At 57.9% G+C, this 26451-nt stretch overlaps 5 protein-coding genes across 16 annotated transcripts in view; 4 read left to right on the top strand and 1 right to left on the bottom strand.

The window, feature by feature from the left end:
* Positions 1 to 4673, top strand: part of RAB5C (RAB5C, member RAS oncogene family) — a 33750-nt gene extending 29077 nt beyond the window's left edge. For all 4 annotated transcript variants that reach the window (XM_023582775.3, XM_004472441.5, XM_004472442.5 and 1 more), the window contains 4 exons: positions 1362 to 1513; positions 1783 to 1905; positions 3158 to 3251; positions 3764 to 4673. In XM_023582775.3, coding sequence (XP_023438543.1) covers positions 1362 to 1513; positions 1783 to 1905; positions 3158 to 3251; positions 3764 to 3879 — 485 coding nt within the window. In that variant the 3' untranslated portion in view covers positions 3880 to 4673. The remainder of the gene's footprint in view (positions 1 to 1361; positions 1514 to 1782; positions 1906 to 3157; positions 3252 to 3763) is intronic.
* Positions 4674 to 5479: 806 nt separating this feature from the next.
* HSPB9 (heat shock protein family B (small) member 9) lies at positions 5480 to 6052 on the bottom strand. Its single transcript, XM_004485188.3, has one exon. It carries the CDS (start codon positions 5992 to 5994, stop codon positions 5515 to 5517), a length of 480 nt encoding a protein of 159 aa, XP_004485245.2. The 5' UTR covers positions 5995 to 6052; the 3' UTR covers positions 5480 to 5514.
* A 1300-nt stretch (positions 6053 to 7352) lies between these two features.
* KAT2A (lysine acetyltransferase 2A) lies at positions 7353 to 14771 on the top strand. 4 transcript variants are annotated; one of them, XR_011646885.1, is made up of 18 exons: positions 7353 to 7763; positions 7902 to 8025; positions 8359 to 8504; positions 8624 to 8713; positions 8976 to 9157; positions 9252 to 9443; positions 10347 to 10453; positions 10612 to 10722; positions 10809 to 10945; positions 11032 to 11240; positions 11463 to 11589; positions 12493 to 12603; positions 12952 to 13033; positions 13376 to 13490; positions 13600 to 13636; positions 13720 to 13783; positions 13909 to 13993; positions 14114 to 14771. XR_011646885.1 is itself a non-coding variant. In XM_004472439.5 (18 exons), exons 1-18 carry the CDS (start codon positions 7425 to 7427, stop codon positions 14305 to 14307), a joined length of 2514 nt encoding a protein of 837 aa, XP_004472496.2. In that variant the 5' UTR covers positions 7353 to 7424; the 3' UTR covers positions 14308 to 14771. The 4 variants fall into 4 exon arrangements, 2 of the variants coding, with proteins under 2 accessions (XP_004472496.2, XP_004472495.2); XR_011646884.1 differs by having other exon boundaries at positions 10806 to 10945; XM_004472439.5 differs by having other exon boundaries at positions 12952 to 13095.
* Positions 14772 to 14987: 216 nt separating this feature from the next.
* DHX58 (DExH-box helicase 58) lies at positions 14988 to 23384 on the top strand. The gene is made up of 12 exons (XM_058284266.2): positions 14988 to 15576; positions 15745 to 15946; positions 16298 to 16488; positions 17650 to 17766; positions 18334 to 18460; positions 18690 to 18881; positions 19512 to 19765; positions 20066 to 20215; positions 20302 to 20463; positions 21189 to 21379; positions 22397 to 22493; positions 22789 to 23384. Exons 1-12 carry the CDS (start codon positions 15409 to 15411, stop codon positions 22972 to 22974), a joined length of 2037 nt encoding a protein of 678 aa, XP_058140249.1. The 5' UTR covers positions 14988 to 15408; the 3' UTR covers positions 22975 to 23384.
* Positions 23385 to 25318: 1934 nt separating this feature from the next.
* ZNF385C (zinc finger protein 385C) overlaps positions 25319 to 26451 on the top strand; it is a 51898-nt gene continuing 50765 nt past the window's right edge. For all 6 annotated transcript variants that reach the window (XM_058284262.1, XM_058284259.1, XM_058284263.2 and 3 more), the window contains exon 1: positions 25319 to 25394. The gene's annotated coding sequence lies outside the window, so the exon portion shown is untranslated. The remainder of the gene's footprint in view (positions 25395 to 26451) is intronic.

Below are 26451 nucleotides of genomic sequence, written 5' to 3'. Positions count from 1 at the left end.
AATACCTGGTCTTCATATAAGAATGTCCCAAGAATCATTGCTAATAACAGTCATCTGGGACTTTCATCCTGGCCTCTATTATTTCTGTGGCTTTGGGAAGGGAGAGGCTGAATGTGGGTCTCTTGAGAGTCCTTTTTCTTGTAACAAGTAGTATTAATATATCTGCCCTGGCCTCTCTCTCCTTTCAGAATGGGGAATTGGCACCATGAGTTGTGGCTGGGAGAGTAGGCTGGCATTTCTGAAGTGGACCTTTACCCTTTCTTGAACTCAGTGCAAGTCACTGATTTCCCAGTGCTCAGCATTTAGGATGTGAGAGTCTGGACTCAGCCTCCTACCTCAGTGGTCAGAGCAAACCCTCAGGGGCAGGGCTGTTCTTGGGCTCAAGTCATCCTTTCTCTCCCCTCTTGGTTGGTAGGAGATTTCCAGCAGCTGGGAAGAAAATGGGCTGTGTCAGCAGTCTGCCTGCTGCTGCCTCAGCACTTGGGTCAGGAGCTGGAGAGAGGGAAGTGAGGAAGCACCCCAGATCCCTCAGTGGGGTGGGGGAGGGCAGACAAGGAAAGCGGGCTTTCCACATGAGCTGTCAGGATCCTCTGCTGGGCCCAGGGCAAAGGAGACTCCCCTCTGTCTGTTCCAGCTCTGGAACTTCTTTGAAGCATAGGCACAAGCCCCATGTTCACCTGCCTCCTTAGACCAAAGAGACGGTCACTGTATTCCCCGAAGCTCAGGCCACAGAGTGGTCACGCAGGACTGGGTCTGGGGGTGGTGGCTAGCCAGAGCGCCTGGAGGTGGCAGGGGCAAGTGGGAAGCCAGCCACCCTGTTTCAGCCTAACAGTGGAACGGTGTGTACCTCTAGGCTTCCCCAGCATAGCCGAGCAATGAGAGAGCATCCTCTGGAAAGTGAAGGCCAGTGACACCCTACCCTGGAGTATCCTAGGAGAGCAGAGTTTTCCAGCTGGGCTGTTTTCTTTGAGGGGAGGCAGGAGGAGGAGTAGATAGACAGACCCTTCTGTGCCTGGAGCCAGGTTGCCCCTCGACTTTTCTGCTCTTGCTTCTTGTTGAGTTCCTCTTCAGAGAATGGTCCTGAAAGGAATCAAGTGCACATAGGCTTCTCTCCTCTTCATGCCCTTGCTTAGGGTGGGTCTGTAAAGCTTGTGCACTTGCCATCCTCCCAAGATACATACAAAAATACGAATTCCACCTGCCCTGCTAAAGCCAGTGTTGGCTCCAGGGCTAGGGACTTTTCTGAGCACATCTCAGCAGCAGGCTTCTCTGTGCCAGAGCCCAGATGCAACAGTGGGAGTATGTGGGGGTGGCTTCTCTAACTCATGGCCCCACCAGTGGCACCACCTTCTCTCTTACAGCGGCCTTCCTCACACAGACTGTCTGCTTGGACGACACAACAGTCAAGTTTGAGATCTGGGACACAGCTGGACAGGAGCGGTATCACAGCCTGGCTCCCATGTACTATCGGGGGGCCCAGGCTGCCATCGTGGTCTATGACATCACCAACACAGTAAAGATTTGCCCTTTCTTTTCTTCCTTGCCCTTCATCTTCCCAGAGCCCCAGGAATTGGATTATAAAGGCTCCCTTTTCAGGCCCTCAGCCCTCTCTGTTCCTGGGTGGGGTGTGGGCAGGCTTCCTCTATTTGGGGGCATCTCTTCAGAATTTTTAGGGTAATAACACGTTAGATGCCTCAGCCATGCCAGCTGAAGCTTCTTTAGTGAGCAGCCCTGGGCAAAATGCCTCCCCTGTTCCCCTGAACCCTGGATCTGTCTCCCCAGGATACGTTTGCACGGGCAAAGAACTGGGTGAAGGAGTTACAGAGGCAGGCCAGCCCCAACATTGTCATCGCGCTCGCGGGTAACAAGGCGGACCTGGCCAGCAAGAGAGCCGTGGAATTCCAGGTGGGGGGATGGACAGGATTTGGGGAAAAGCAGTAAGCCCCTCCATCTGGCGTCCCCCAGTCTGTTGGGGGTGGGGGGGCGTTGGAAGGGCCATGTCAATCTTCTGTTCTTGCGACTCAAGCTTGGGCCTAAAAAGGAATTGTCACCTTCTTCTCCTGGTTCTTTCCTCTTTGGCAGTGAAGCATGGTGTGCACATGTATAGCTGAAGCATTGCTTATTTTTTCTTATAAACTGGCCTTTTAACTAAATTTATAGAAAAAGCAATATCTTTTTTTTTTTTTTAAAGATTTATTTATTTATTTAAACCCCCCCCCCCAGTTGTCTGTTTTCTGTGTCTATTTGCTGTGTCTTGTTTCTTTGTCCACTTCTGTTGTCAGCCGCATGGGAAGTGTGGGCGGTGCCATTCCTGGGCAGGCTGCACTTTCTTTCGCGCTGGGCAGCTCTCCTTACGGGGCGCACTCCTTGCGCATGGGGCTCCCCTGCACGGGGGACACCCCTGTGTGGCAGGGCACTCTTTGCGCGCATCAGCACTGCGCATGGGCCAGCTCCACATGGGTCAAGGAGGCCCAGGGTTTGAACCACGGACCTCCCATGTGGTAGACGGACCCCCTAACCACTGGGCCAAGTCCGTTTCCCAGCAATACTTTTTTCATGCAATATATGCACATAGTAAAATTTAAACAGTACCAGAAGGTATGTAGAATGAAATTTGTCTCCTCTAACACTAAAAACCCAGTCTTCCTGCCTCCAAGTTCCTCCACAGTTTCTTGTCTTTCCAGAAATACACATCTGTGTATGAATCCCTTTCTTTACACGGATGGGATTGTAATAAATTACAATAATTTATATACAGTATGTATACTTCACCTGTACCTTATGGATAGACTTCAAGGCTATTTGTAATAGAAGCCTGGAAACTGCACTGCAGTTAATGTCCACAAACCTATGCTTTTATCCAAACACACAAGTGTATTTGTGGGATAACTTTCTAGAAGTATTTCCTAACCTAGTTCTGAAGTGCACGAAGACACAATGGGCCTAGGGAAACCTGAGTAAGACATCAGCCGATGTTCCTGTGCTCCTAGGGCTGTAAGGGAAATGGAGGAATGGGGGTGCGTGCAGATGTCACAGGAGAGCCTTCAAGCTAGAATTCCGTATGTTTGTCCAGCCAGTCTCTGTTGTGATCAGGGAGATTGTCTTTCCTTCCAAGCCAACATCTTACTACCCTCTTTCTTACCTCCGTTTGAACCAGGAAGCACAAGCCTATGCAGACGATAACAGTTTGCTGTTCATGGAGACATCAGCAAAGACCGCAATGAATGTGAATGAAATTTTCATGGCAATAGGTAGGTGGCCTCTTGTGTCCTCCCCACCACACACCACCGTGGTGCAACGCCTGCCACAGTGCATTGCTGTTCTCTGATAGGTCTGTGGGGGCCCCTGAACCAAGAGGTCTTTTACCATTCTGATACTCTGATAAAGAGTTTTCTTTTTTTTCTTAGCTGATTCCCAGATGTAGGTACTTTACTCCAGAAGTTCCTAAAGCCTGGACAATGTCCCAGCATTTCATTCCCTGACTCTAGCTTACTGCCCATTTCAGAAACTGCCATCCCCCTATCCACTTCTTAGGATTTTTTAGTTCAGTGGCTCTGGACTCATCCTACTGGGTTCAGATCCTAACCCATTTGATTAGCTCTGTGACCTTGGACAAATTATTTCACCTCTCTCTGGCTCATTTTCCTGAAACACAATAAGCCTGGCATGGGGAAGGTGTCAATATGTAACCACTGAAAAGCGAGTGAGGGCCTTGGGGTACCTCTCCTACTCAAATGCATTTTTCTCCTCCCATCCTAAACAGCTAAGAAGCTCCCCAAGAATGAACCCCAGAATACAGCTGGTGCTCCAGGCCGGAACCGAGGTGTGGACCTCCAGGAGAACAACCCAGCCAGCCGGAGCCAGTGCTGCAGCAACTGAACCCACCTTGCCTGCCCACTGCCCCCACCTCCTCCGCCTGAACGACCCGACTGGAATCCACTTTAACCAATCGCATTTAACGACTCGGGCACCGCCGGGGTGGGGGACAAGGGGAGGGCTCCATCACAATTTCTCCATTAATTTTGATCATAGGCCGGAGTGAGTTATTCCACCTGCACCTTTCTGTACAAATACTAATTCAATTTTAAGTCTTAAGTCACTTTTTTAATATATAAGATCTTCTGTTCTTCCCACTTCCTCCCCTTCCTACTGCTCTCCCACTTTTCCTTCGCTGGTAGTAGTCACATGCTCCTGTTCCCCCCACCCTTGTGCCTCAGGGCAGGGGGATAGAGCAGTTACCCTTCCTTTCAGTCTTGCTGAATAGCAGGCTTAGCAAGAACATCCAGTCCTTACCTTGGGCTTGGTTTGAGGTGTTGGGGAAGGCGGTAGGGGTGAGGGAAGGGAGAGGAAGCTCTCCCCTCATCCTCCTGTCATCAGGCCGCAGCCCACCCCGCTTCGCAGCAGGGAGAAACACCACCATACCACAATGAGTTATCACGTGAATTATTCTGACAGGCACGAACCCAGCGCCCCCACCCCACCCCCTTGGTCACCCTGACCTCTGGCTTTGAGCCCTCTTCTGACCAAATCACGATGATGAGTATTCGGGGGTGGGTGGGTAAGGGGGGGAGTGGGAGGGGATGGAACCAACTTTTTCTGTATTTTGTATTGTATGTTTTCTTCAACATGTAACCAATCAGTATCTTGTCAATATAGTCAGCCGATCGATCGAACTTGCACTTGTCTTCCTTGTCTTTCTCTGGCAGGGTTTATCAGACCCTCTTGAACCTCTGAATCTTGTCAAACAAAAGTTTTTTCCCTAATGTGAGGGGATGCTGGTAGTCATGGTAACCAAGAGAAAGGGGGCCTTCCTGTTACCAGTTCTAATAGGGCCGGGTAGGGTAAGACTGGCCTGGGCCTGCGTCTCACCAGGTTTGAAGTTCAGGGTCCTGGAACTGTCTTTCCCACCTGCCCCCTCCAGATTATACCAGGTGCGTGTCTCTGTATTTGAACATTTTTGGTCTCTGAAACACCAAGAGCAACCTCTGAGGGGTGGTGGTTGGTCTCAGTCTTCCCCTCACCTCTGAAGAGAAAGGAACACGACGGCCTCTGGAACCTTGGACTGGTCATTAGGCCAGTGCTGCACTGTCTGGTTTTCCCCACCCTTCTGTCCTCCCCAAAATCCATCTGCCCACCGGGCTCAAGCTCGGCCCTCCCTGTTCTCAGGCCCTCTGCTGGCTCTGGAGCATTGGGCGGCTCCTGCACTCCCAGTCCTCTGCTGCTCCCTGCTGGAGCTGCTCCTCCCTGCTGCCCAAGACCGGGGACGACGGGGAGAGCTGCTGGTCCAGGTAGTGAACTGAGTGTGCAACGCTGTCCTCTTCGCTTCTCCCAGGGCCCCAGAGGCCTTGATTCTTGGTGGACCACCACTTTGAGGTCCTACCTGCCTAGGCCCCCCACTTGGCCTCCCTCCACCTGCAGCTCCAGTCCCTTTGCCCTGCCTCTGACCCCAACTCCCAGAAAAGACCACAGACTCTGAGGCTGCTGCACACCACGATTGTTTACTTATTGACTGGTTCAGGGTGGGCTAGAACCCTTCTTAGAGCCCTGGCTCCTGAGTTTTGGGGATGGGCCAGTTTGGGTTTCAGGAGAAGGCAGCGAAGGACCGTGGCCTCGGACACACAGCTGGCCGGAAGGGGTCAGGGAGCAGGTCATAGAGGCCGGGTCCATGTCAGATGGCAGTCGCAATTCCCGGTGTACCTTCCGCGCCATGCGGTAGGCAGCCCCGTCCGGGCCGGAGGCCTCCAGTTGCTGACGTCCGATCACTGTCAGGCATCGGCCGTCCACCTTCACCACCAGCTCTTCGGGGGTGAAGCCGTGGGCATCCACTTTCATCTGGAAGCCGTCCTCCGCATGGCCATCCTGCGCAGCTGACGGAGTGTCCCTGAGCAGCCGCACCGGCAGCGTGGCCCCCTGGTCTCGTTCAGCGAGGGCCACGCTGGGGCGCCGGGACGCCACTTGGTTCTCGTTGGAGAGGCTGCTCCCGCTCCGCTGCATCCGACTGAGCAACTGCTCTCCTAGCGCGCGATGCGGCGGTCGTAGGGCGCGCTCACAGGTGCACATCTCTCAGGGGGAGTTGGGGCGCATGCGTGCGCGTGCGTGTGTGCGCGTGCGTACGCGCGGCTCCAGTCAGCTCCTCGGAGCTCAGGTCTTAGGGCTCCGTGCTTTTCGTTTTTGCAAACTTGGGCTATGCTGCAGCGACGCTCGCTCTGGCAGTTCGGGGTCAACCGTGCACGTCCCGCCTGTGAGGGTCAGGTGGCCAGCCACCCAGGCGCTCCCGCTCCTGCTTTTATCCGGGATCCTGCCCCTTTCTCGGGCCCTTCCCGACCTCCGCCAGGGGCCCAGGGCAGCTGGGTTACGACTGAACTGGGTCGACGACATGCTAGACACGCGGTTACTCTGGCTTGGACAGGGCGGGGCGGGGGGGTGGAGGGGTACGGAGGCGAGATCAGATGGAGCCGCTGGGCTGGGAGGGGGCCGGCTTGCCCTCTAAGAATCAGGCCTGGGGCAAGCTGCGGGGCAGGACCTTCCCCGGGTCTTCCGTTCCTGCCCCGGACGTCCTGCCTTTTCCAGACCCCGTGCCATGTTTCTGCCCCGTGTTGACACAGGGGGCTTGGGAGGCAGACACGTTTTTCTGCCTCTTTTATTCATCCATCCCGGGAGTCGAGTTGGGCTCTGGGACTCCAAAAATGAAGCGTGGCCCTGCCCCCCAAGTTGTCCTCAGCCTAGAGGGGGAGAGAGGCCGGCTCTCTCATCCCCGCCTCAGCCTTCTTTGGGACCACAACCATGCCTTTGGCGCTCAGTATTTTTTTTTTTTTAAGGAGATACTGGGGATTGAACCGAGACCTCGTACATGGGAAGCAGACGCTCAAACCACTGAGCTCCACCCGTTCCCCAGTATTTTTATAATCTCTTTCTATTGAAGTATAATATGCAAAAAGGTACAGGTGAAGAATTAGCCCAAAGCAAACACACCCATGTCATAACTACACAGCTGAAGAACTGTTGCTAATTTTTAACCTGGAACATAGCTGCAATTCTGTCCCTGAGACATGTGGGGCAGGGCCTTTGCCGGAGCTGGAGGTGAGGGTAAGAGGGAGGTGGGAAGAGCCCACGAGTGCCCCAACCAGGCACCTGTTTCCAGGCTGCTCCTCTTTGTCCCCAAGAGTACAGTGATCTTGACTATCGCGGAAGCCTCCATGAGGAATCAGAAGTGAAGAGGGTCAGTCTGGGCTACTGGGGCCTCCCTTGGCTGTTGGGGACTAAGAGGACAGAAAAGTCTGGAAGCTGAGCGCAGTGGGGAGCGGCAATGGAAGACTACAGCTCCCATCCTGCTCCGGGGCAGCGGCGCCTGCGCACTGTGCGCAGGTTGCCCATGCGGCCCTAGGGCTAGGAGCGCCGCGCCGCGCTCCGCTGCTGGGGAGGCCATGGCGGAACCTTCCCAGGCCGCGACCCAGACCCCGGCTGCGCAGCCCCGTCCCCTTCAGTCTCCAGCCCCTGCCCCAACTCCGACTCCTGCCCCTAGCCCGGCCTCGGCCCCGGCTCCGACTCCCACCCCGGCACCAGCCCCCGCCCCAGCTGCAGCCCCAGCCGGGAGCACAGGGACTGGGGGGCCCGGGGTAGGAAGTGGGGGGACCGGGAGCGGGGGCGATCCGGCTCGACCTGGCCTAAGCCAGCAGCAACGCGCCAGCCAGAGGAAAGCGCAAGTCCGGGGGCTGCCGCGCGCCAAGAAGCTTGAGAAGCTAGGGGTCTTCTCCGCTTGCAAGGTGGGGGCGGGGCCTGGGGCAAAAGGGGCGGGGCTCGGGGCATCCAGGGGCTCGGATGCGAACGGACGCCAGGCTCTGGCCCGGGAGTGGTTCCTTGTCCCAGGGTGCCGGGTCAATGACTGATAATTCTGTCTCCAGGCCAATGAGACCTGCAAGTGTAATGGCTGGAAAAACCCCAAGCCCCCCACTGCACCCCGCATGGACCTGCAGCAGCCAGCCGCCAACCTGAGTGAGCTGTGCCGGAGCTGTGAGCACCCCTTGGGTGAGGCTGGCAGTGCCCTTGTACCTGGGGAGAGGGGGTGTTGCTAGGTCCTGCTTGGACAGGGTAACTCAAGTGCCACAAAGCCACATCTCTGTAAAACCAAAGATGTCTCCGAAGGAGGAATTGGGATGGGACAAGAAAGAAGGGAGATCCGCCAGCCCAGAAAATCAGGGGGCTGCCCCAGGGCCGATCTAGGTGCAGTCAATCTCTTGGGCTGGTCACACTGGTTGGAGGGGCTGAGGTGGATCTTGGCTGGGTATGAAGGGGGCCAGGAAGCCCCTGTTGATCTCTTCTACGCATCTTTGCCACCTCCACCACCTGTCCTTTTTGCAGCGGATCATGTGTCCCACCTGGAGAATGTGTCTGAGGATGAGATTAACCGGCTGCTGGGGATGGTGGTGGATGTGGAGAATCTGTTCATGTCTGTTCACAAGGAGGAGGACACGGATACCAAGCAGGTGTATTTCTACCTCTTCAAGGTGAGCATCCACTGAGGGAGGGAGTGTATATGAAAGAGAGAATGAGGTGGGGGCAGGGGGGGCGGTTTGCAGCTCAGCTCTGCTGACCTGTATGATGACCTGCTTCCTTTTCCCACCAGCTCCTGCGGAAATGCATCTTGCAGATGACCCGGCCGGTGGTGGAGGGGTCCCTGGGCAGTCCCCCATTTGAGAAGCCTAATATTGAGCAGGTGAGATGGAGAATGTGGTAAGAAGTGGATGGAGGGAAGGCAGCTTGGAGAAGTGGGGATCCTGGGTTCTCCATCCTCCTTAAGCTAAATACAGGGGAGAGGTTCCGAGAAGAAAGGAGATTTTGTGCTAGCCTCAGGGCAGAGGGGTGGGCATAGTGTCTCTGCCTGCCAAGAGCCCCAGACTAGGAGGAGACCCTTGTCCCTGCCCTTGGGAAGCACCTGCTCAGGCCTTGGCCCCTGTTGGTTTACCCCACCTTTTCAGGGCGTGCTGAACTTCGTGCAGTATAAGTTCAGCCACCTGGCACCCCGGGAGCGGCAGACGATGTTCGAGCTCTCAAAGATGTTCCTGCTCTGCCTTAACTACTGGAAGCTTGAGACGCCTGCGCAATTTCGGCAGAGGTCCCAGGCCGAGGATGTGGCCACCTACAAGGTCAATTACACCAGGTAGGCCCAGCCAGGGCCAGCATGGGTGGACGTGTGTAGGCCCAGCCTAGATTCAGTGTCTTCTGCTCTCACCTGCCACCTCCCACCCCCGCAGATGGCTCTGTTATTGCCATGTGCCCCAGAGCTGCGACAGTCTCCCTCGCTACGAGACCACGCATGTCTTTGGGCGAAGCCTCCTCCGCTCCATCTTCACCGTTACTCGCCGGCAGCTGCTAGAGAAGTTCCGAGTGGAGAAGGACAAACTGGTGCCTGAGAAGAGGACCCTGATCCTCACCCACTTCCCCAAGTAAGGCTCCTTCTGGCCTATCGGGATTGTGCCTGGAGTTCACGTCCTCGCCCTTGTCCCCTCTTTTCCAGGAAGGCTGCCTGGATGGGCCTCTCCTCTTCCTCCATAGCTCTTCTGGGCTCTGGGTGTCTACTGGGCAGACTTGCCCACGGCCCAGATGCAGCTTGCTAGATTTGCCTTTGCACGTACCTGTCTGGGGATGGCAAGTACATGTGACTGTGCTAACGCCACCCCCTCCCACACCCAGGATAGACATTACTCATTGTTTCCCACGGGGCCTGGACACAGCCTCAGAGTCCTTCCCACCACAGCACTCCAAGAAACCAGAGCTTACACTTGAGGTGAAACCTATTTCCATCCCTGTTTTAGTCCCTTCTGTAATGTTTCCTCCCTTCTGCCACACCTTCCCGTTTTAAACCCGCCTCACAACTCCCCCGTTCGAGAAGTCCTTACTTACTAATCCTGGTCCACTGGTGTCCCTTCTGCCACTAGATGGGAATAAGAGGTGGCAGGATGAGGCAGCCTCTGAGCCTCATTTTGATCCCCCGGGGACTGAGGCTCAGGATGGCTCAGTGCCCTGCCTGGCCACACAGCACAGGGTGGCGTCAGCTCAGACCCTACCTCTCTGTGGTGCACATCAGGGCACAAAGTGGGCCTCTGATCTCTATCCTAGTTGTGTCTGTCTTCCACCTCTGATGGGGGCTTCCAGAAGGCAGGGTGCTGTGCCTCCCCTTTCAGACTAGGGGATCCCAGAAGGCAGAGGCTGTCTTCTCTCTCAGACATCCAGTTACCTGAGAGCAGGGTCTGTCTCTTTCACCTGCCTCCTGCCCTTTGGTGCCTGGCCCAGAGCTCCAACCTTGGCTGGAGGGACAGAGTTATGGGACAGACTGTGCCCTCCCACAGATTCCTGTCCATGCTGGAGGAGGAGATCTATGGAGCCAACTCACCGATCTGGGAATCAGGCTTCACCATGCCACCCTCGGAGGGGACACAGCTGGTACCCCGGCCAGGTATGTGCTGCTGTGGCTCTGCATGGCCTTCCTGGCTGAGGCAAGCCTCCCGGAGGGACGGGTTGGTGCTGGGAATGGGCAGCAGCGGGGAAAGGCAGGAAGCGCTGCCATACCTCCAAGCCCCCATCCCCTGAGTTTCCCGTCTATCTCTCTTGCAGCCACGGTCAGTGCAGCAGTTGTTCCCAGCGCCCCTATTTTCAGCCCCACCATGGGTGGGGGCAGTAACAGCTCCCTGAGCCTGGATTCTGGAGGGGCTGAGCCCATGCCAGGTGGGTACTTGACCCCTGACCTCTGACCCTCCTCCACCCCTCCTCCATCCTCTCTCACTGGGCGACCTTGCCAACCTCCCCAGCAGGCGAGAAGAGGAAGCTCCCAGAGAACCTGACCCTGGAGGATGCCAAAAGGCTCCGCGTGATGGGCGACATCCCCATGGAGCTGGTCAACGAGGTCATGCTGACCATCACCGACCCTGCTGCCATGCTGGGGCCCGAGGTGAGCAGCCTGGCCTGTGGTCCATGGGTGGGAGCGGGGGCCCTCACCAACCTGACCCTGCTCACCGCCCCTCCTCCGGTGCCCAGACCAGTCTGCTGTCAGCTAATGCCGCCCGCGACGAGACAGCGCGCCTGGAGGAGCGCCGCGGCATCATCGAGTTCCACGTCATCGGCAACTCGCTGACGCCCAAGGCCAATCGGCGCGTGTTGCTCTGGCTCGTGGGGCTGCAGAATGTCTTCTCCCACCAGCTGCCGCGCATGCCCAAGGAGTATATCGCCCGCCTCGTCTTTGACCCGTGCGTCCCCAGGAGAGCCTTCACCCCTGGGCATCACATGCACCAGAGCCTCTGGGGGCCTCCCTACCCCTCTCCAGTCTTCCTCCAACCTTTGGCAATTCTTGCTCCTTAATTTCCTTAATTCCCAACCCTGAATCCAGCACAGACCCCCAGGGCTATGGGGTCAGGGAGCATTTGGGACACAGTTCAAGTGTGTGTGTGACATGCTCCTTCTCCCCTCAGGAAGCACAAGACCCTGGCCTTGATCAAGGACGGGCGGGTCATCGGTGGGATCTGCTTCCGCATGTTTCCCACCCAGGGGTTCACAGAAATTGTCTTCTGTGCTGTCACCTCAAATGAGCAGGTCAAGGTGAGCACAGGGCCCCTGCCCCAGCCCCATCCCGCTGCCTTGTCCCATCCCACTGCCTGCTTCTGAGTTTGGACAGCACCACCTGGGATGCGGCAGCCTCCAGCCCTTGAATTTGAAGAGCTCTGTTAGTGGCCAGACAGTTCCTCACGTCCCCAGAAGGTGGCAGTGGTGCTTCTGATGACTGGATTAAGAAAACACCTGTAGACCCACGGCACCCAGGAATCAGCAACACTTGTTAAAATTGGGCCTGTTTTCTTTATCGCAAGAATATCTGCACGCATTAGTGAGTTAATAGTGGGTGATAGCCCTGGATTCTCTCCTTTAACATTAACAGATCCACTGAGAGGGTCCCTTATTCTCCTGTTTTCCGTAACCCACTTCTGCCTGATTCCAAAGACTGTGAGGTGCTTCCTTGGTCCCGACGTGTCAGAGACAGGGTGCCTTTCCAGGGTTCAGCTGCTGCAGCTGGCAGGCCCCTCGTGGTTGTCCCTCCCCCACAATTGCGAGGCCCAGGCCGCAGCTGCTTCCTGGGTTGGCCTTGGCTCCCGGGGTGTGGATCCTGGCTCTGCCGGGGCTGGCCGCCTGACCCGGGACACATTTGCTAACAGAGCTGAGTTTCTGCTCTCTCTCCTGTAAAGTGGAGGTAACGAGACCTACCTCGTGGCTTAACTTGAGAATCGGTCTGTGAAGTGCTGAGCCAGGCCCCTGGCCCAGAGTAAGCTCTTGGTAACCCCGCGCGCTTGGCTTCTCTACCCGTCAAGTCCCCGTCCTCCACCCCAGGACCCCCTGCTCCCCTGCCTCCTTTCCAATCTGCCCCCTCCTCTCTGGGCCCCCCCCGCTGCGACCTCCCCAGCACCAGGCCCTGCCCCTCGCCCCCCGTGAGCCCGGCTCCCTCCCCTGCAGGGCTATGGGACCCACCTGATGAACCACCTGAAGGAGTATCACATCAAACACAACATTCTCTACTTCCTCACCTACGCAGACGAGTACGCCATTGGCTACTTCAAAAAGCAGGTGACCCTGGGCCTCACCCACGCCTGCCTGCTGCCTGGGCCCGGAGGCCTTCTGTCCACCCACCCCTGCGGGAAACCCTTCAGGCCTCTCTTCCTCTCCGCTGTCGTCCCACCCAGGGGAGGGCAGACTGGGAGACTTGGGAGGCTCCCGGGATGTGTCGTGAGGGGGCTGCTGACCTGGGACCTTGCCAGGGACAGATTCATCGAGCCCTTGCTGTGTGCAGGGCACAGGATCAGGTGCCCCGGGAGGGGGTCCACGGCACCCACTGCCCCGCAGGTGCCCGGGCAAGGAGCTGGGAATGGTGGAAGGCACTGGCTGATGGATTGGGTCATGACTGTCACCCGCCAGGGCTTCTCCAAGGACATCAAGGTGCCCAAAAGCCGCTACCTGGGCTACATCAAGGACTACGAGGGCGCGACACTGATGGAGTGTGAGCTGAATCCCCGGATCCCCTACACAGAGCTGTCCCACATCATCAAGAAGCAGAAAGAGGTTGTGTGTTTGTGTGCGTGCATGCACATGCATGTCCGTGCGTTTTGTTTGTTTTTTCATGAATGTGTATGCATGGAGGTGTGAGCACATGTGGACACGAACCTCGTGTATGTGCAGGTGCTCACGTGAGGCAGGGACGGGCCATGGCCTCGGGTCTTGCTCTGCCTCTTAGGAGAAGTTTGGAGGGGGTGGCCTCAGTTTTCCCGCCATGGGTTGACAGTGGTCCCAGGAGGGTTGTTGCTGGGGCTGGAGTTGGCCCCTCAGACCCTTCTTCCTTCAGATCATCAAGAAGTTGATCGAGCGCAAACAGGCCCAGATCCGCAAAGTCTATCCCGGACTCAGCTGCTTCAAGGAGGGCGTGAGGCAGATCCCCGTGGAGAGTGTCCCTGGCATCCGTGAGCAGGGGTCTCGTGGCGGGGGCGCTTGCTGAGGGGTCAGGAGGGCACACTGCTGGGGGCGTGGACAGTGTTCTCAGGGATGTTCTCCCCACGCCCCACTCTGCAGGAGAGACAGGCTGGAAGCCGCTGGGGAAGGAGAAGGGGTGAGTGTTGTGTCAGGGGAGAGGGTGTTGTGGGGAGGCCGAGGGACCAGAGGCCTGAGGCCTGGCTTCTCTTGGCCCCCCAGGAAGGAGCTGAAGGACCCTGACCAGCTCTACACAACCCTCAAAAACTTGCTGGCCCAGATCAAGGTGGGGAGGCCAGGATCCCTTGTGGGGGCTCCTGTGCTAAAAGCCCCATCTAAGGCTGGGTGGTCACCCCAGGAGCTGGGTGTGGGGCACGGTGGGCCTGGCCCCAACTTGGCTCTCCTCTCCAGTCACACCCCAGTGCCTGGCCCTTCATGGAGCCTGTGAAGAAGTCGGAGGCCCCCGACTACTACGAGGTCATCCGCTTCCCCATCGGTGAGGACGCTCCGTGCTGCCCCTTCCTTTTGCCCCTGCCCCCAAACCTCCTGTCTTCTCTGGACCCCAGCCCTCCTCTCGCCCACTTAAAGGCGTGTCCTTCCTTTCCTGCTGCCCCAGACCTGAAGACCATGACGGAGCGGCTGCGCAGCCGCTACTACGTGACCCGGAAGCTCTTTGTGGCTGACCTGCAGCGGGTCATCGCCAACTGCCGCGAGTACAACCCCCCGGACAGCGAGTACTGCCGCTGCGCCAGCGCCCTGGAGAAGTTCTTCTACTTCAAGCTCAAGGAGGGGGGCCTCATCGACAAGTAGTCCCCGGCTTGGGACAGCAGCCCTGACGTGGGGCTGCCCCAGCCTTGGCTTCTTCCCTGGCCCCTAGGGGTTCCCTGGCCCCCGGTCCCTGACTCTCAGCTTGAGACACTCCAGCCAGGGGCCCCCCGGCCCCTGCTCCCACTGCCCTTTCTGGACCCTCAGGCATCCCCAAGCCTGCAGCTCGGCCCAGCCCCTCTTGTGTGGCTGGGGCAGAGGACGGACGCTGTCCAGCCCTGAGCCCCACTGGGCCTGGCTCAGGTGAGCTGTTTCCTGAAGAACCGAGACCCCTAATTTTAGTTCGGGTGAGTGGGCTTCAGGGGTTGGAAGTTGAACCCCAACTGAAGGAGCCATGTCTCCCCTTGCACTGTTATCTGTCAGTCTGTCCCCTAGGGGTGGGGGACAGAGGGACCATCCATTCCTTGGCATTATTCCTTTGCTGGGAACAATAAAGCTGTTTTTTTTTCTTCTGCGTGTGGTGCTTTTCCCCCATAGGAGTGAACAGCCTTCTTGGCTGGAGCCTCTTAAACCTCAGGTGGTGCTGGGGCAGCTCGCCCGGCCAGACTCCTGCCCAGCCCCGCGCTGCTGGTGGATGGGGCCAGCGGGGTGCAGCCCCCACTTCTCCCTGCCCCAGCGCCGCCCCCAGCCGCCTTCATCCGGGGCAGTTTGGGAGGGGGCAGGGCAGGACTTCCTTGCTGGGGTGGGGGCAGCAGGCTAGTGCTACCCCGTCAGCAACTCGGCCGCCTGTCTGGTCTGAACAGGAACCGCCGCACAGGGGTCTGCTTCCAGGAGGCAGGGAGGGAGTTTGCTAAGGCCGCCCAGGCTGGCTCCTCCCCTCAGTTTCGGTTTCCAGTTTCCCTCGCTGAGCGGAGACAGGCCGGGCCCACTGGGGGCACATCTAAGCCACCAGGGCTGCTGGCAGCCCGAGGGCGGGCAGTGAGACCCCGCGGCCCAGCAGCAGGTGTGCTGCGTTACTCCCGCCTCCCCCGCACCTGGGTGGAGAAGGCTCTGGTGGGTCCTGCCAGGGCCCTGCCACCTCCTTCCAGCCGGAGGGGCCAGGGCAGGGAGGGGACCGGCGGGTCTGATCGCTCCACCCGTCCCGGAATGGAGCTGCGACCCTACCAGTGGGAGGTCATCATGCCTGCCTTGGAGGGCAGGAACATCATCATCTGGTTGCCCACGGGTGCCGGGAAGACGCGGGCGGCTGCCTATGTGGCCAAGAGGCACCTGGAGACTGTGGTCGGAGCCAAGGTGGTCGTGCTCGTCAACAGGGTGAGTGGCCTGCCCTCCCCTCAGTGGGGTCTCAGGGCCCTCCAGAACCCCAGAGCCACCCCCCAGCTCACTTGTCTTTTTACCCCAGACCAGTCCCTGGGGGCCACCTTGCTTCCAACCCGCCCCCCCATTCCAGCGTCCTCGCCTCTGCTCATTGCCCACCCCCAGGTGCACCTGGTGACCCAACATGGTGAGGAGTTCAGCCGCATGCTGGATGGACACTGGACCTTGATAACCCTGAGTGGCGACATGGGGCCACGGGCGGGCTTTGGCCACCTGGCCCGGAGCCATGACTTAATTATCTGCACAGCTGAGCTGCTGCACTTGGCCTTGACCAGTCCTGAAGAGGAGGAGCATGTGGAGCTCAACGGTGAGGGCAGAGGGGGAGGGGAAGGCAGGAGGAGGGCCCTGCGAACCCCGGGTTCCTTCTTCCTAGTTTTTGTGGGAGTGATGAGGGTCTCCCCATTCACCAACCTCCACTGGAAGCAGACCTAACTCTCACGCAGGGTCTTGGCAAATCCCTTCCCCAGCTGAGCCTCAGTTTACTAATCTAGTTTCCTGGAGGTAGATCATCCTCACTTGGCTTGGTCTCTGGGGTCTGGCTGCAAATCGTGAAGGGAGAAAGGAATTCTCAGACAAGGTGTGGGGACAACATGAAAGCAAGCTTGGGGGGGGGGAGACTTGGCAAACATAGGTCTTAGCCTTCCCCACCTGTCCCCAGCCTTCTCCCTTCTCGTGGTGGACGAGTGTCACCACACACACAAGGACACCGTCTACAACATCATCTTGAACCGGTACCTCGAGCTGAAACTCCAGAGGGCACGGCCCCTGCCTCAGGTCCTGGGACTCACAGCCTCCCTGGGCACGGGCGGGGCCTCCAAACTCCAAGGGGCTGTCGACCACGTCCTGCAGGTCAGCTCGGCCCCTGAACCCTCCTACCCTCGGATCCACTAGGGACCTCCCTAACCCACCCCACCCCACCCCACCTACACTGGCCCTACCAGAGCTTCTTTTTGCACTTAGAATAAACTCCCCACTCTCTCTTCCTGCTTACAAAATCCCACGTGTTCTAGTCCTGCCTACTTCTCCAATCTCATTTTCTACACCCTCGCCCTCACTCAAGCTACAGGCATAATGGCCTTCTTTCTGTATCTTGAACAAGCCAGGTTTGTTCCCACCTCAGGGTCTTTGCACTTGCCTTTCCTTTTACCTGAAATACCCTCTTCAGCCCAAACTTTACCTGGCTGACTCCTTCTTGTCATTCAGGGAATAGCTTAAATGTCAACTCTTCAAAGGCCCTCCCTGGTCACCTCCTTACTCTGTTATATATGGGTTTAGTCTCTTCAGTGCCCTTTTTTTTTTTTTTTAAGACTTATTTTTTATTTATTTCTCTCCCCTTCCCCACCTTCCTCCCCCCCCTCCCCAGTTGCCTGGGCTCTGTGTCCATTCTCTGTGTCTTCTTCTGTGTCTGCTTGTATTCTTGTCAGCGGCACGGGGAATCTTTGTCTCCTTTTGTTGTGTCATCTTGCTGCGTCAGCTCTCCATGTGGGCGGTGCCACTCCCAGGCAGGCTGCACTTTTCTCGTACTGGGCGGTTTTCCTTACAGGGCACACTCCTTGTGTGTGGGGCTCCCCTACATAGAGGACAACCCCTGCGTGGCAGGTCACTCCTTGCGTGCATCAGCACTGCGCATGGGCCAGCTCCCCACAGGTCAGGAGGCCCTGGGTTTGAACCCTGGACCTCCCATGTGGTAGGCGGATGCTCTATCCATTGAGTCAAATTCACTTCCCTCTTCACTGCTCTTGACTCTCTGCAATTCTCTCATTCTGTTTTTACTGGTTTAGAATCTGACTCCCCAACTCTAATGTAAGTTCCTCTGTATTCCTAGTACCTAAAATCATATCTGGCCCAGAGAGTGAGCAGTAAATATTTACTGAATTAATTAATCCTCATCTCCAAAGGCCCTGCCCCAAGCTCCCCTTGTCTCAGCTGGGACCCATCCTGCCCCAAAGCTCTGCCCATTGTCCCCACAGGACCCCCCAATTCCAATGAACCCCTCTCTGCTGCCCCCAGCTCTGTGCCAACCTGGATACGTGGCGCATCATGTCACCCAAGAAGCACTGTGCCCAGCTGAAGGAGCACAGCTGCCAGACCCTCAAACAATATGACCTGTGCCATCAGCGCAGCCAGGTGCATGGGGGGAGGGGACGGGACAGGGGTGGGGTGGGGGGGCTGGTGTGAAGTTTAGTAGACCTGGGCTGGAATCCTGACTCCACCTCACTAGCTCTGTGACTTCAGGTCACTTGCTATGTCTCTGATCCTTCATTTCTGTTCTGTGAAAGGGAGCACATACAAAGCTATGCCCACAGCCTGCTGTTGTGAGGGTCTGTCAAGCCCTGGGCACGCTGAGTGCTCTGTAGGCCATAAGGCAGGGGCACTTTGTGCTGAGGCTGTACCAAGCTCTCTCCCTCGGTGTGGGCACTGCTCGGTGTCTGCCTTGACAGGACTGGAAAAGGACTGGAAATCATGGTACCCAGGCCAGAGTGAGGGCAACTTGTCCAAGGGCACTGGAGAAAGAGCAGGAACCCTGGGGCCGGAACATGACCTCATCTCTGGCCAGGATAGGCACATCCAAGCCGGCTCCCTGCATCGACAGGCAGAAGCAGAGGGGCTTCTCACAGGGTCAGCCACCCTACTGGGTGCCCATTCTCCCCATGTGTATGGAAATCCCCTCATGCTCTCACGCCTCTCATCCAGGACCCATTTGGGGACTTGCTGAAGAAGCTCATGGACCAAATCCATGACCACCTGGAGATGCCCGAGTTGAGTCGGGACTTCGGGACGCAGACGTACGAGCAGCAGGTGGTGGAGCTGAGCCTCTCGGGTGAGAGGGACCACCCTGGCCAGGGCGAAGGCTTCTCGGGTGGGGCCTATCTGGGCGGAGCTCAGCCATCTGGGGGCGGGGCCTGTTTGGGCGGAGCTCAGCCATCCGGGGGCGGGGCCTGTCTGGGCGGAGCTCAGCCATCCGGGGGCGGGGCCTGTCTGGGCGGAGCTCAGCCGTCCGGGGGCGGGTCCGGGGGCGGGTCCATTCAGACGGAGCCATCTGTCCCCAGCCGCTGAGGCCGGGCTCCTGCAGCGGCGGGTGTACGCGCTCCACCTGCGGCGCTACAACGATGCGCTGCTCATCCATGACACTGTCCGCGCCGTGGACGCCCTGGCCACCCTGCGGGATTTCTACGACCGGGAACGCACCACCAAGACGCAGGTGCTGCAGGCCGAGGGCTGGCTGCTGGCACTGTTCGATGGTGAGGCGCCAGGAAGGTCCTCCTCCTCGGGCCCTGGGGCCAGAGGCGGTGGGAAAGGAATGAGGTTGCTGGGCCCTATTTTTCTAACCCAAAGTCAAGGTCGTCGATAGGACAAAAGATTTTCTTTCTCTTTTGTGTGCACAGTTGTAGGAACTAAATCACGTTCTTGACAAAGATTTCGTTTTAACCATTTAATTGGGACTGTCCCTGATAATTTGGGGAGGGGTGTTACTTTTACATCGGGAAAATTAGGCAGGCAGAAAGTAAAATTTGAGGCAGGGGACCTCACTATAGGCTGGGGGTCAAGGATCTTTCTGAAGAGACCTGAGGTCAAGGGTCAATCCTGGGTAGCAGAGGTTAGCATGAGCAGGTCAAGGGTCAGCCTGGTAGCAGGTTGAAGGGAGGTGCAGGTCTGACGTATGTGAGCAGAGGATTCTCTACTGGTATAAGGCAGGCGATGAGGCAGGCCAGGGCAGAGGGTACCCTTGCATGAGCTCTTGGTTCTTGCTCAGGGGGCATTAGGTAGGTGCAGGTATTCTTGGTCCCCTCTACTCCTGCAGCCTTATCCCTGTGAGCCCCTGCCAACACCTGGCCTGAGTCATGTGCCTCTGTTTTGGGGTTCCCTGGCAGACCACAAGGATGTGTTGGCCCACCAGGCAACTCATGGCCCGGATAACCCCAAACTGGAAATGCTGGAAAAGATCCTACAGGAGCAGTTTGGGAGGTCCAGCAGCCCCCAGGGCATCATCTTCACCCGTACCCGCCAGAGTGCCCACTCCCTCCTGCTCTGGCTCCAGCAGCAGCCTGGCCTGCAGACACTGGATATCAGAGCTCAGCTGCTGATCGGGGCAGGGGGCAGCAGCCAGCGCACCCACATGACCCCGGTGAGGGCTTTCGGGAAAGGGACTGGGACGAGGGCTGGGGCAGACAAAGAGGAGTAGGGTCTCCAGCTCAGAGAGATGGGGCAGGGGGATCCTGAGGGAAATAGGGGGGAGGGGGAGGGGCAAAGGGGCAGAGAGAGCTGGGAGAGAGTAGACTGAGAGGCAGAGGGGCCTAGGGTAGAGGAGCAGGGGACCCTGGTCACCTGAGAAGGGCAAGATCTACCTCTAGAGGCTAGGCTGGCAGGTAGGCCTGAGTCTCCCTCTGTTACCAGGCTCCCTTCTTTTTCTCCTCCCCTATCCCAGAGAAACCAGCAAGAGGTGATCCGGAAGTTCCGGGTTGGAACCCTGAACCTCTTGGTAGCCACGAGTGTGGCAGAGGAGGGGCTGGACATCCCCCAGTGCAACGTGGTGGTGCGCTATGGCCTTCTGACCAACGAGATCTCCATGGTCCAGGTGCCACCCCCTCCCCACCCAGCAGCCCTTGAAGGATCTTGTGTGGGGCCACAGCCCCACTCAGACCCCGCTGTCGCCCTCCCCAGGCAAGGGGCCGTGCCCGGGCTGGTCAGAGCGTGTATTCATTTGTGGCAGCCAAGGGCAGTCGGGAGCTGCGGCGGGAGCTGACCAACGAGGCGCTGGAGGCCCTGATGGAGAAGGCAGTGGCCGCTGTGCAGGAGATGGACCAGGCTGAGTACCAGGCCAAGGTCTGCGGGCAGCCCATGCGCCCTGCAGGGAAGGGAGGCTGAGGAGGCCCTGCGGGCGGGGGGTCTGGCTGCACCCTGCCCCGTGCTTCCCCCTTCTTCTTGGGGCTAACTTGGCCCCGCCTGGGGAAGGCTTGAATCGAGGGACATGTGGAGACCATGGTGAGGCTGTCTGGAGAGCCACTGGCTGGTCTCTAAGAGGCCTTGGGAATAGCCATTGTCCAGGGCCTTTAATTTCTCTTCGGTCCAGGTACAGTCTATGGAAAAGCTGTCTTGCAGTTCTTCTGGAACCAGGCAGGGGAAACAAACAAGAAACATGCACAAAATAAGTCCAGAACAAGGACTTCTATCCGTTCCCTTGAGGCGGGGTCACCACCGGCCAGCCTTGCCCAAGATGGTCCCTGTTTACTCCCATTGTCCCAGCATAATTATTAACGATGCCCCTTTTTGCTCTCAAAAGGGGCCCAGATTGGGCAAAAAACTGTATGCTCACCCTGCCCTGAGGTGATCTGTCTGACTCCGTGTTGGATTCAAAGAAGCAACTCTGCATGAAAGCCTTCTCAAGAAGGGGGAAAGATTCGGCAGATACACTCACCCTCTCCTATTGCCCCTCCCCCCGTCATATTTTTCTCCCCAGAAGTGTTTGGGAGCCCTTTGTGCCCTTAGGGGGATCCCTGGGTCAGATCTCTTGGGTCCCAGCCAAGCCCTGGTATCCCCTGGCACCCCAGATCCGGGATCTGCAGCGGGCAACTTTGGTCAAGAGAGCAGCCCAGGCCACCCTGCAGGAGAGTCGTCGGCAGCAGTTCCTGGCGGAGCACGTGCAGCTCCTCTGCACCAACTGCGCAGTGGCCGTGGGCTACGGGAGTGACCTGCGCAGAGTGGAGGGTGCCCACCATGTCAACGTGAACCCCAACTTCTCGTGCGTCCCTGGGAAGGCGCTGTTGGGAGGAGGGGGAGGGTGGGCTGGGCTGGGGGCACTGAGACTCCCTGCCAGCTGGACCATGCTGGGAGGATTTTGGAGGTTGAAGAGCATTTTGACATGTAACGTCCTGTGTTTTCACGCATGTCTAGTTAGATGGGTTTCATCACCACTCTGTTTTACAGGTGAGGAAATTGAGGCTCAGAGAGGCTAAGTGACTTGCATAAGCTCCCACAGCCACTGTGTGGTTGAAGAAGAGCTGGAATTCAGGATGTCCAATGCTGAGGGGCCACAAGGGGCAGGACTCCTTGATCCTGCCTCCTCTGAAGATACCAAGAGCCTCCCCTGTCCTCTACCCCTAGAGCATAGCTATTCTCCCATCACAACACCTTTGTTCCCCATCCTTGTGTGACTAAAATAACTATTTATTTGGCACCTACTGTGCATCAAGCACTGTGCCATGGAGTTTCACACAGATTCTCTCATTTGAGAAGGTAGCATTTCATCTAGATCTCAGAGAATGAGTTGGGTTTGGATATGAAAAGATGAGTCTAGGCAGGGCTGGTAAAAAGCAGAAAGGGGTAATTCCAGTTGTCTCAAGTGGCAGCGATTGTGAATGTCGAGATCCACAAGGAAGGCAGACTTGCCTACTGAGGATACTGAAGGATCGGCCTGGAAGTTTAGCCTTCATCTAGAAAGCAGTGAGGAGCCTTGGCTATGTCGGGGACAGGTTGACATTTTTAGAAGGGCACTCTGGCAGTTGGTGGCAGGAGGACTTGGGAGTAGGAACAGGATGAAAGCAGAGGGTCCATTAGGGAGACTGCTGAAGTCACCCAGGCAGGCGATGCTGAGACCTGGGCTCGGGCAGTGGTGGTGGGGGCCCGGGCAGGCTGGATTTCCTGGCCCTGGGGAGTGTCTGTGCCACTCGACAGACAGGGAGGAGGAGACCCAGAGCCCAGATGGAGGACTCAGCAAGCAGGAGGGCTTGAGCTCTGGGGTCCCCTCGTTTCTCTCCAGGATCTATTACACCGTCTCCCGGAAGCCTGTGGTCATTGACAGAGTCTTCAAGGACTGGAGCCCTGGGGGTGCCATCAGCTGCAGGAACTGTGGGGAGGTGAGTGCTTGGACTGCTTCCCCCGGCCCTGGAGTCCTCAGGCCTCAGTCTGAGGGAGGAGGCCCAGGCTCTGCCCTCACTGGGATGGGGGAGATGGCCTGACCCCCAGGGCTCCCCAGTCTGAGGGGAATGTCCAGCCCCTCTTAGCACGCAGCATGGACGGGGGAGACAGCTGTCTCACAGCGCTCACAGCGTGACGTGGGAGACCCAGGCTCCCCTTCATGGACCCCCAGCCTGAGACAGATGCCCAGTCCGAGGGCAGAAGCCCAGAGCCTGCACACTGTCGCACCCACAGGGCTGGGGGATGCAGATGCTCTACAAGTCAGTGAAGCTGCCGGCGCTCCGAGTCTGCAGCATGCTGCTGGAGACCCCGCGAGGGCGGGTCAGGGCCAAGAAGTGGTCCCTCGTGCCCTTCCCTGTGCCTGACTTCGACTACGTGCAGGACTGTGCCCAGAGCCTGGCGGGCCTGGCCCTGGACTGACTGCCTCATCCCTGCAGTGCCCGGCTCATGCTGCAGGGGGCAGCAGAGCCCGCAGCAGCTCCCATCTTCGCCTGGGCCAAGCCCAAGCCCAGACCCCTCCTGCAGGAGTCCCCAGCTCCGAGGAGCCCCAGGCGGCCAGGCTGGCTCCAGCTCCCGCACTAAGGAAGCAGTTGGAAGGCCACGGCTGAGCCCCAGACCAGCCTCACGCACACAGACACTTCCACGGGCCCTGGATGGAGCTGAGTGGAGGCCGGGTCCGGCGGCTCTCCACACTGTATGAGGAGGCTCAGTCTCCCTGACCCCTCCACAGCCCTTCCCTGTCAAAGCCACTGCCAATTTTTGAGGCTCCTCATAAATTAAAAACAAAGAGGTGGAAAATGGGTTAGTAAATTTGTAATATTTTAAAAACAGCTTGATCACGGTATTCTTTTTTAGATTTATTTATTTCTCCGCCCCCACTGCCCCCACCGCCCCAGTTGTCTGTTCTCTGTGTCTATTTGCTGCATGTTCTTTTTTGTCTGCTTCTGTTGTCAACGGCACAGGAATCTGTGTTTCTTTTTGTTGCGTCATCTTGTTGTGTCAGTTCTCCGTGTGTGCGGCGCCACTCCTGGGCAGGCTGCACTTTCTTTTGTGCTGGGCAGCTTTCCTTTCGGGGCGCACTCCTTGTGCGTGGGGCTCCTCTACGCGGGGGACACCCCTGCGTGGCATGGCACTCCTTGCGCGCATCAGCACTGCGCATGGGCCAGGTCCACACGGGTCAAGGAGGCCCAGGGTTTGAACCGCGGACCTCCCATGTGGTAGACGGACGCCCTATCCACTGGGCCAAGTCTGCTTCCCAATCACGGTATTCTTGACGTAAACTGCACACATTTAGAGCGTGCATTTGGTAAGTTTTAACATATGCATCTTCCTCCATAGTGAAGGTAATGAACGTGGCCATGTCCCTATACCTCTCCGCCTTGGCATCCAGTGACCTGCTTTGTGGTATATTTTTACTGTTCAAGTTCAGGAGCCTCCTCAGGGCTGTTCGCCTTCCCTGGAGCGAGCACCCGCAGTCTAAGTCTGAGGCTTGTGAATGGGAGCCCTTTCTGCCCCTCCGCTGTAGTGGGTTCCTGTCCCAAGGCCTCCCTCTCCACCCTCCTTAATGCCCGGGTCACTTCCCTGGGTTGGGGAGTCGCTGAGACAGGATTTGAAGTGGATGGGCTGAGGTGGACATGGGGGGGGGGGGGAGTTGCAAAGGCCTAAATTTTCTGTTCTCATTTTAACAAGAAATAAATAAATAAAAAGGAAAGGCAAGATCTGGGTTGATTCTTCAGGGAAAGTGCTATTTCTGTAGTAAGAGAGGCCCAGAAGGCAGGAGTCACCTTCAGAAGGGAGGGGGCTAGGGCAGAGATTTGAGAACACGGTGGCAGTTCTTCCTGCTATCTAACCTCCTTTCCTCCTGCTAACCCTTCGTTCTGCCTCAGGGCAGATGGGAAAGAATACACCTTCCTTTCCCCCAGCATCTTCCTTCACTCAGCCTCTTGGCTGACAGAGGGCTGAAATTCCAGTTCCAGTCTTTCTGGCCCTCCTCCCCTCAGAGATGTGAACCCCTCTTTCCCAGGGCCCCCTTTTCCTTCTAATCTCTGGGTGCTTCCCTCCGCATCTCGTCCCATCTCTGCCGCCGGGAGCACCTTCTGCCCATTCACCCCCTTACTTTGCCGTTAGTTGTTATCCCCCTTGCCAGCAACGTGCTTTCTGCAGGCCAATAAAATTAGCAGAGGGAAGGGGGGCAGGGGCTCAGGCTGCTAAGCTCAGTGGCCTTGAATGTGGCTGGACACATGGAGTCTGGACGCCTGTCATTCCAGGGCTAAACAGTGACAGCTGAGGGACCTGAGCTGGCATTGGGGACTGGGAGTGGGGGGGCAGGGGAACCCGGAGAGGGATGAAGATACAGATGACCTGGGTCCCTAATGACCTCAGTGGCCTAGCCCCTACACAGCCAGTCCACTGGACGGTGGGCCCTGCCTTTGAGCTGGGTGTCCTATCTCCCACCCGCCCTGCCGGGCTGGAAGAGCATTCTTGGGAAGGGACTCTCAGGTGGAAGGGGGAACTCGGACACGGAGGGGCTTCTGGGCTTCCTTCATGTGAGGGGCCTTCGTAGGGAGCCACTGGCTCCAGGGCACCTGGGCAGGTCCTCAGAGGTGTCCTAACTTCTCAGCCGCCAGGAAAACCGTGGCTCCCGACCTTGCCCACTCCCCACCTGCGTACGCCGGCCCACCCCACCCGCGGAGGCTCAGGGGGGCTCGGCCGGCCGCGGCTCCCCTCCCAGGCCCCGCCCCCGAGCCGGGCCCCGCCCCTCTCCTGCCAGCCGGCCGCAGCTGCGCTCGGGAGCGCGGCGAGAGCAGGTGGCCGTGGCGCGCTCTGTCTCTACCCGGCAGGTAAGAGAGCGACGCGGGCTGGTCCGCGCTGAGGACCTCGAGGGCAGCGCGGGAATACAAGGGCAGCCCCTTCCACCTGTCCCGTCCCCTCGTCTCAAAACTGGGGACCCCAAGGTACAGTGAGGACACCCCTCTCCTGGCTCTGCGTACCAACAGCTGGGCAGGTCGTGGGTGCAGCTAAACTTTGGGGAGGTTTTGAAGGTCGCATCTAGCTATCCCTGACGCCGGGGAGAGCTCCCGAGGCGGGTAAGGACAGAGCCCAGCATTAGGAACTTCCAGAAAAGAACAGGGAGCGGCTGCTACGGGGGCTCCAGAGTGAGAGGCACCTGGTCGAGTCAGCGTGCGGTAATGGGGCCCCCAGTGCCTTCTGTTACATGAGCGGATGAGGTTAAGAGCCACTGCGGACTGAACTAGACTCCGGGCTTTCAGGTGAGCCTCTGGGCACCAGCATCCTTGACACCTGGGAACAGGTGTGGCTGGGTGAGGGAGGTGGGAGAACCAGGGACTGGGCAGACGGCCTGGGGAGTCCAGAGAGTCAGACTGAGTAAGTCTTCTCTGTGTCTGTGTTCCAGAGCCCAGTGGGGAGGGGGTCACAGATGCATCACCCGAAAAGGGCCTGCTGTTGACGGGGTGTATCTGCGTGTCGGGACTTGCCTCCTGGCACCTCAAGGAAGGCTCCGCGAAGGGAAAGTCTTGGGCTGCCAGTTCAAAGGCGACGCTTACGGCTCTGAACCACAAAGGGGAAGCAGCCTCTGGGCCTCAGAGCTGGGTTGGGGTAGAGCAGAGGACCGTGCATTAGGGAATGGAGGCAGGGCAGAATGCTCCATCTGGATCCAGCCAGACCCCAGGGACCTCCCAGAGATGGTCACAAGCCTTTGGATAGGCATAGGTGACGACTGGGGTGGGAGTTTCCATGTCTGTCCAGATTCCCCATTCCCTTGTCTCCTCTCACCACCAACACCATCGCTGTCAAGAAGTTCTTTCTCGTATCTGATCTTCATCCCTTCTGCTTCTGTGCCAGCTTCTTGCTTCTGAGAGGCCAGGTGCTACAGCAGAA

Source organism: Dasypus novemcinctus, chromosome 21 (assembly GCF_030445035.2).
Source record: "Dasypus novemcinctus isolate mDasNov1 chromosome 21, mDasNov1.1.hap2, whole genome shotgun sequence".
NCBI lineage: Eukaryota > Metazoa > Chordata > Mammalia > Cingulata > Dasypodidae > Dasypus > Dasypus novemcinctus.
This window is presented reverse-complemented; position numbering and strand designations above follow the sequence as displayed.

Coding starts and splice junctions, on each gene's coding strand:
- DHX58 (XM_058284266.2), top strand. CDS start 15,409: ATGGAGCTGCGACCCTACCAGTGGGAGGTCATCATGCCTGCCTTGGAG. Junction 15,947..16,297: donor GGAGCATGTGGAGCTCAACG/GTGAGGGCAGAG, acceptor ACCTGTCCCCAG/CCTTCTCCCTTCTCGTGGTG. Junction 22,494..22,788: donor GCTGCAGGAACTGTGGGGAG/GTGAGTGCTTGG, acceptor TCGCACCCACAG/GGCTGGGGGATGCAGATGCT.
- HSPB9 (XM_004485188.3), bottom strand. CDS start 5,994: ATGCAGCGGAGCGGGAGCAGCCTCTCCAACGAGAACCAAGTGGCGTCC.
- KAT2A (XM_004472438.5), top strand. CDS start 7,425: ATGGCGGAACCTTCCCAGGCCGCGACCCAGACCCCGGCTGCGCAGCCC. Junction 13,491..13,599: donor GGAGAGTGTCCCTGGCATCC/GTGAGCAGGGGT, acceptor CCCACTCTGCAG/GAGAGACAGGCTGGAAGCCG. Junction 13,637..13,719: donor CCGCTGGGGAAGGAGAAGGG/GTGAGTGTTGTG, acceptor TTGGCCCCCCAG/GAAGGAGCTGAAGGACCCTG.